This window comes from Corvus brachyrhynchos, unplaced genomic scaffold, assembly GCF_000691975.1.
Source record: "Corvus brachyrhynchos isolate BGI_N302 unplaced genomic scaffold, ASM69197v1 scaffold1, whole genome shotgun sequence".
NCBI lineage: Eukaryota > Metazoa > Chordata > Aves > Passeriformes > Corvidae > Corvus > Corvus brachyrhynchos.
The window spans coordinates 12,494,555-12,502,426 of NW_008237222.1; the positions used below are offsets into that span (position 1 = coordinate 12,494,555).

Here is a 7,872-nt window from a genome sequence, read left to right on the forward strand (position 1 = left end):
GCTGACAAGCACTTGGCATTCTTCCTTCTGCAGTCAGACAATAGGGAACCTAAACTGTCTAAATCTTTAAAGAAGAGTTACTGTAGTTAACAGCCATGTAATAGTTTGCTAAGTCTTGGTAGTAAACTTATGCCAATGAACCATGGCAAAGAGCAGATGCCTTTACATTGAAACATCTTTCTGGTTTTTGAGCTGGCAGGACAATCCCAAGCTAAAATACAACATTTTTAATAGGGAGGAAGATCATCTGCAAGACCCAGCTATAAACAAAATATTTAAGATCCCATTTTGCCAAACTGTCATCACAGAAAAATTCAACTCTAAAAAACTCACAGAATCTTCATCTTCTGCATCAGCATCGGCATCAGCATCTCCTGGGGGCTCAGCTGGTCTCAGCTGTCGTCCAGAACCTGAAAGCAGCACACAGGTTGTTGGTGCTTGCAGGATCCACACAGAGCATAGAGCAGTCAGCTTGCAAGCTGAAATCCTCTGGACCAGCACGGTGAAGGATGTGCACAGCCCAGTGGAAAGGCCTGCCTTAATTTAGATTCCTGGCATCACAGAGTGGTTTGGGTTAGAAGGGACCTTAAAGACCATCTAGTTCTCCCTACTAGCCATGGGCAGGGGTTATAATCAGCTAACTTCTAGTTCTACATTTTCTCCCATCTGGGGGTTTTTCTCCTTCACAAAAGCCTTTACATTTCTGGATATTCATATTTCTGGTATCTTTGGAAAAAGAAAAGCAGTGACCATCTGCTGACTCCTGCACCAGCCCCCACCTTTCCAAAGGGACTGAGTGTAGCCCACAATGAAGGCTTAGAGGGATCGGAGACCAGAAAAAGGGGAGGAGAGGTGTACAGAGGGAATCTGAAGTGTTCTTCCCTGAGTTATTTTATTCTTCAAAATATCAAAATCAGTAATTAAAAGTTTTTTAATTCCCAATAAATTAAATTGACTGAAATTCTGCATATTGAAACTCTGCTTCTGACAAAGGTCTTAAAAACAGGAGAGTAAACATCATGAAGCGTTGATAGTCATAAAGACTCTGTTTTCTTAGTTTTTAGAAGTATTGAGGGCAGACAGAGATGAGCCAAAGGAGATGGGCTGTCTGAAAATATGATTCTCTTGAAATGCCTTAAATTGGGCAACAAAGAATGAAACCAGCATGAATTAGAACATGTTTTCAGAGATCCAGGCTTAGCCAGTAGAGGACAGTGTGGCTGAACTACATATTCCCTAATGCACCAGCTATTCACATACCCAAGTCCTTGTCCTAATAACTATGTCTCTTTCCTGTCTCCATGCTTGTTTTTTCCAAGCCATCAGGCTGTCTAGCTCTCTGACACTCAGTTCTGCAACTGCCATTACTATACATAGTTTTGGCTCTCCTAAATAGATCCTCTGGCTTAAAAATATGCTCAAAAACTAGAGAAAACAATTGACAAGAAGAACTGTGCAACTCATTGTCGGTTTTCAGTGGAGAGTCCTTGGGCTGGAACACAACATTTCTGGATGTTACATGCTGTGTGTGCAGACAAGATGGCACGACTTAGTCATGTCTGCAATCACTCTGACCTACACACATTGCCAAGCTCTTGTTAAAGTGGCTGGGATTTTGCTGGTCACTCTTCATAGTTTCTGGTCTCCTCTGTTTCTTTTTTCCTTGATTTTTTGAATATGAAATTATATAGTACAGGCAAAGTTTTGAAAGAGTTATGTCACCATGATCAGTGATGGACCACTTTGTTAAGATGAATGGAAATAGTGCACTTCCAGTGGGAATATCCTGTAACAGTCTATGGGTCAAATTTCCAGACTTGATAGAGTAGAAGGCAATCCTCATTAGACATATGTACAGCATCATAATCAGCTGTCCTGCTCGAGGGAACTGGGATCAACCCAGAACACATCAGGGCTGCCAGACCATGCCTCCTTTAGCCTTCACAGCACTAGTCCTGACACCTACAATGGACAATTCTAGAAAATTCTAGAAAATTGTTTTAATGCTGATTCTAACTCAGATTAAAGACCTGCTTGAAATGTTGCTTGATTTCTTTTTTTAAAAGCTCTAGCATTTGCAATCTTCAGAAGCTCAAGAAAACTGGAAAATTAGCATAACCTTGTTAAAAAAATTTAGACATGGATTTATGAACCTGATTTCAGGCATTTCTGTTTGAAAATTCTGGAATCCATTCATGAAGCACTTCACCACATGTATTTTAATAAGCATCATATGAGGGGAAGAGCTGCAGGATTGAGGTTTGATTGTTTAATTTGCTTACTGCTTCTAAAGATTCAGGTGCCAACAATAAATTTTATGGCTGTTACTAAAATTCCAAGAAATAGTAAGGACTTAGTTTTGTGACATTGCCATATTTTTCACTTGGGAGAATCCCACCCACAAGCCCTGCAGTCCAGTAGAGTGACTTAACAGAAAATTGCTTGGATTGCTGGAGTGTATGCTCTTCAGTGCAGCAGTTCAATGTTAACTGCAGCATTGATCCCTAGTGGCTGCCAATGATTTTGCTACTGGAAAAGAAACAGGAAAGAATTATCTGTGAGACTTCTTAGGCTGGTTCACTGCTGTTTCTCTTGTTTTACTCTGGTGTAAATTCAGTGACACTTTAGTTGTCTGGAACTAGAGCCATGCAAGTCCAGTACCTCTCCTAAACGGTGATAGTAGCTCCTTTTCCTAAAAAACTCGAGGAACAGATTACTGTCCCCAGGGCTGACAGAGATGTGAGTGAGACTGTGTGGAGGGGCATCGAATACACAGATGACCTTCCCTCCCAAAGCTTCACACCGAGGCCTTTCCATCCACCCCAATTTCCCCAAACTCTGCCTAGGCTGTGCCTCTACGATAGTTAACCCGTGTCATGTAAGACTTGTTGTGCCCTTGATTCCTACTGTAGACTAAGATTTGCTTCTGATTATTTCCCGATTCAGAATACTTTCAAAAGGAATCTATAAAAGAGGGGAATGACAGTGTGTTTTCAGCAAAGCTGTCTTTCTGAGTAGAAAAGCCTGTGCCAATAAACTATGATTTATATGCATGTCATTCTCATGCCCTGAATAGTAGCGAAGCCAACATTTTATAGATTTTAACTTTTTTTATGGACCTTGGACAATCAATGCTTTGTTCAAAATGTTTTCATAAACAAGATGGAATTTACATCAGTGACTACTTCTAATAGCCACTGGACTGACTTCAGAACAAGGGAATTTTTTGAAAGTAAGCAGTAGGAGTTATATAGGCTGGATCATTTTCATATCATGTGACTGAAATGTGTATCTGCTTCTTGAAATGCAATTATTTAAAAATTATTTTATCTTTAGCTTAGCAACCCAGATGGACTGTTTGGGAAAAACCACAAGAAAAAAGTAAAAACAGGTTATTTTTTTGGTATTCACATTCAGTGGGCAGCAGTCTCCAAAATCACATTTGATATAATATAATGAATTCCAAGTATGACAGTGTCATTGAATTTAAATCAAGTGTGCTTTAATGTATTGTGTAAGGAGAAACCTGGCTTTAATCAGAACACTGGCATATAAAATTCCTGTGGTCTTTATACTTCAAAATAAAATAAAACAGTACATGAGAATACCAGAGATGTTAATAAAAGAAACAATAATGTCTTTAGCTGCTCATCCTAGCTTCTCTGCTCCCAGACTACAGCCCTTTCTCTGCAATTCTTCGATTTGGGCTTTTTGCTTTTTAAGATTTTCTACTAAAGTTATATTTGCATATGAATAGTGAATTTAAGTAACCGGCTCTTATCTTTAAGCATTTTACTTTTCTTTGCATCAACTTCAATGTTACTTCAAAAAATAGTTTCTCTTAACAGAAAGAAACCTGATCCATGGTAAATATCTGTCCACAGGTGAAAAGTTTTATGCTTTGCTCACTCACTTATTGTTATTTAAGGTCACAACCTGTGCCTTTTCTTTATGAGGATTTTGGCATTTGCTAGTTACCATTTCTAAGCTGCGACAAGGAACTAATAGTCTGTTTGTGCAGTGTTGTGGAAATAGCTCTGAGCCCATAGCCAGTTAGAAAACTTGTGCCTAGACATGTGCACAAGGCTGGGACATCTTTAGATCTGGTCTTTTCTGACAGTGCAAAGCACACTCTGGGCACATAACCTCATTTGTGTTATTAATAAGGAGAAGGAGGAATGAATATTTTCAAGACAAACGACAACAGTAATAATTTAATGTCATTGTCATTGTTGGAATTGTGTTTCACCCACTAAAGAATTCATACATGGAGGTCGGCAGTTTTCACCGTGCTCCCTCATGTGCTTATCTCTTCTTGTAAACAAAGATGTGCATGGCTGCTGTCATGGACAGCTTCAGCTGGCTCCTGTATCATTCCTCTCTTCCTGCAACCATCAGTCCCTGTACCTGCATGTCTGTCTGTCCCTCTGCCCTCAGGCATCCTGTCAGTGGGCCTGTTATTCCTCGTGTGTGAATGCCTGGTAACTACTAATGCATTGCCCCAGAATGTCTTTTGTTTTTAAAACCACATCCCTCTCTCCAGATGGATGGTTTGCCTAATTTTTTTCCTCCACAGCTTGTTCTCCCTCTCTTGCAGGTATCGCAATTACTGGGATTCCTTTTCCTCCCTCAGAGCTCTCACAGCTGCCTGAGCAGTGCTGCTGTGAAGTCCTGCAGCCCCTTCTGATTCACTTCTTGTATTTGAAATAGGGAATACTTAGAATAGTTAGAATATTTTAAATCGTGGGCCCCAGTTCAGGAAAGCACTTGATAACAGGAACACTATGCACATGCCTGGCATTTGTCTTGGCCTCTCAAGAGCTCTTTTTCAGATAGGTAAGTTCACCTGACTTCCAAGCAAGCAATGCTGGAGGAAAAATGATCCTGCAAGCATCAGCTGCAAAGATAAGAATATGAAAGTATCTGCAAATAAACCTTGTTATGCATGTACTGTGTTCCTGAAGGAAGCTGCCATGAGGTTTAAACCACGTTTTATGGCACAGGCTCTCGCACAGTCTGTGCAGGCTCGACCACGAGCTCCAGAAGGTTCATGGGATTTCCAGTAAGCAGCTCCAGTGATGCTGGGGAAAACCACCAGCAAAAAAAATCAAAGAGGTTTGTACAGAAACTACAGAGATTTCCTAGTGCATTCCAGAGACCTGGATTCATTCCATTGTCCTGCAAGATCCCGCGGACTGAGTTACAACAACTGCTGGGCAGGGCTCTGGGGCATGGCTGGAGCGCAGCGGGAATGCTGCGGCTGTCACTCTATCTGGGCAGGATCCGTGGCCATGGGGAGATGTGGGCACTCAGTCACGGAGAAGGCTGCCTCTCCCAGCCCTGCATCGCAGGAATGTCATGTTACTTCACTTGAACCGCTGCCAGCGTGACAGCGGGGGCACCCAGCAGCTCCACCTAGAAGAACCAGCTTGGCAGCTCTGAACGGAATGGCTGCCACACTGGGGAAAGCAGCCGTTCTGCCCCAGAAAAGGTGTTAAAGTGAGGATCAGCACCGCCCCTTTAGTGTTTCCCCTCTAGCCTGTGCTGGGAGTGGGACCCTCCCCACCAAGCCCTGAAATTTCTGTGGGGTGAAGACAAAGGACTGCTCTGTGGAATGAAGATAAAGATTTTGCTGCTGAAGGAGTTTAACAGGCCTTATTATCAGCGGGATGCTATCAGAACCAGCTGGGCCGGTGTTCAAGCTACACTCCTGCCTTTGTTTTGCACTGGTTTGGCAGTGCCCCTTGGCTGCACTCTGTCCCTGGGCTGCATACTTGTGCTGTGATGAATGTAGCTCAGACCTGGGAGCTGAAAACAGGGGCTTGTAGCACAGTCGTGCTAAAGGAGCAGCTACTCCCGAATAACCAACGTGTGTGAATAGTTTCCTTCCATTCAAGGCATGAACAAGATGTTTTGTTTCATTGCCTTGGTATGTTAAGCTGCCCTTGTCGGCTGTTAGAGTACTTCATTAAAAGCCTTCAAATCATTTCGTCTCAAAACCTTTTGAAAACAGAACATATATGTGAGTTACAAGCATGAGTCTCCTTGCCCAGCCAGAGGACTGTCCATGAAGTTAACACCTACTTTTATCAAAAGGAACAGTACTCTGCTCTGCAAAGTACATCCAAGCAGAGAAATGTCTCGGGAATTAAGGTTTCTTGCAGACCACACTGAGCTCTGTAATATTTTATAGGGCATTTTCTACAGGTTGACTAATATCAGGAAAGATGTGTAAGAGCACTGGCAACTAAGAACTGATATAAACACTACCATAAAAAGAGAAACTAAGAGCCCCCAGATGAAGAGTGAATGGCTTTCCCATGAGTGTGTGTTTATTGATAAGCTCTAAAAAGTATTAAAAGCATGCCTGCTCACACTTCACAATAGGAGCAAAACCTTTAGGAAAGCTGATCAGAGAGGAGTTCTTTATTCTTACAGTGGGCCACCTTTCTTCTGATGGTAAAGATAAACTTAATAGAAACCATAGAACAATTCAGAGCATGAAAATAAATCACTCTGGTGGGGCTCTGCACAGACCTTCTCAGCTTAAGTTATATTTTAACATGAAAAGCACAGGGGACTTTTTTTTCTTTCCAGTTGTCAAACTGAAATTTCCCAGATCCTGAGTTAATGACTTTCATCTAGCTATCATCATTTATTGGTTACTTGGCTATATAGGAAATATAGTTTGGCCAGATCCACATAACTCTTCTGCTAGAATCAAATATTTACTAAAGCATTTAATTAATCTGATATTTCATCTCTTACTGAAACAGAATAACATTTCCTACAAGTAACAGAGAGTTTGAAAATAAGCTCTTAACTAAAGTTTATTGCGAGAACATGAATGGAGTGATGTCCAAAAGAGAAAGCAAAAGCAGGCAGCAGTGGCTGATACCTGTAGGTTTTTTTTCCTGGTCCATCCCTCTCCTTCCTCACTAAAGCACAGCTACAAATGGCAGAGTGAAAAAGGTAGCTGGAGAAATGCTCATGGTACCCAGCAGACAACCAGAGGTTCAGTGCTGTTTCCCCTAGGCCACAGTTCTGTCTCAGAAGCACAAGTTTTGTATCATCTCTAGTTTTAGTCTGTTTGCATGGGGAGTAGGTGTAACTTCCTGCCCTGTGTCCCTGTCTTGCATGTCTTAGGCAGGAATTTTCCTCTCCCTCAGGTTTTATGTGACAGAATGGGCATCCAGTCTGTGTTTTACTTCCTGCATGAATTCCTACAGTGCTTTCTTGCATAATTATTGTGATAGTGAATTAGGACCCTCTCTGATAATTATCAATTATGATTTTTCCAGGATTGCAGGGCCACTGTTCTCAATAAGTTGGTAAGAGAAGGGAATCAATTTTTAGCAGTTGATGCTATGTGTGGCCAAACTCCTCGACTGAACCAAAATTGCTTACCACCCTTTTGGACAGAAAGTGAGTTAGCAATTCATAGCCAAATAAAGCAATAAAGACTGGTCTAATCTACTCTGATCCTCAACAGTTTTATCTCCTGGGACCCTCAACAGTTTTATCTTGTGGGATATACTTGCAGTTGGGTTTTACTTGCAATTGAGTCTCTACCATGCTATAAAAAGTTGTATAGATACCCAACTAAAATTTCCTTGAGTGTCACTGCCCATCTGGATAATCTGGGTTTTAAGAAGGGTTTCAGGAACATGTTGCAAATGAAGAGCTCTCACTTGCTTACTAGCTTCAGAAACCCTAGTGAGAACTACTCTGCAGCTATTTGGTTATCCAATATATTGATTAGGCATCTTGCAGTTTTCTCCCCTCTGAAAGAAACCCCTTCACCTATACAACAAACTGGGCTTGGGAAGTGAATGCACAGCACATCTGCCTTTCTCTCAGAGCCAGGAGCTG

General features: G+C 41.6%; 1 protein-coding gene across 1 annotated transcript in view; it reads right to left on the reverse strand.

Moving 5' to 3' along the window:
- Nucleotides 1–7,872, reverse strand: part of LOC103612251 (protein AHNAK2) — a 64,371-nt gene that overhangs the window by 24,624 nt on the left and 31,875 nt on the right. The window contains 1 exon segment of the mRNA XM_017728944.1: nt 334–410. Within this exon segment, the coding sequence (XP_017584433.1) occupies nt 334–410 (77 nt within the window).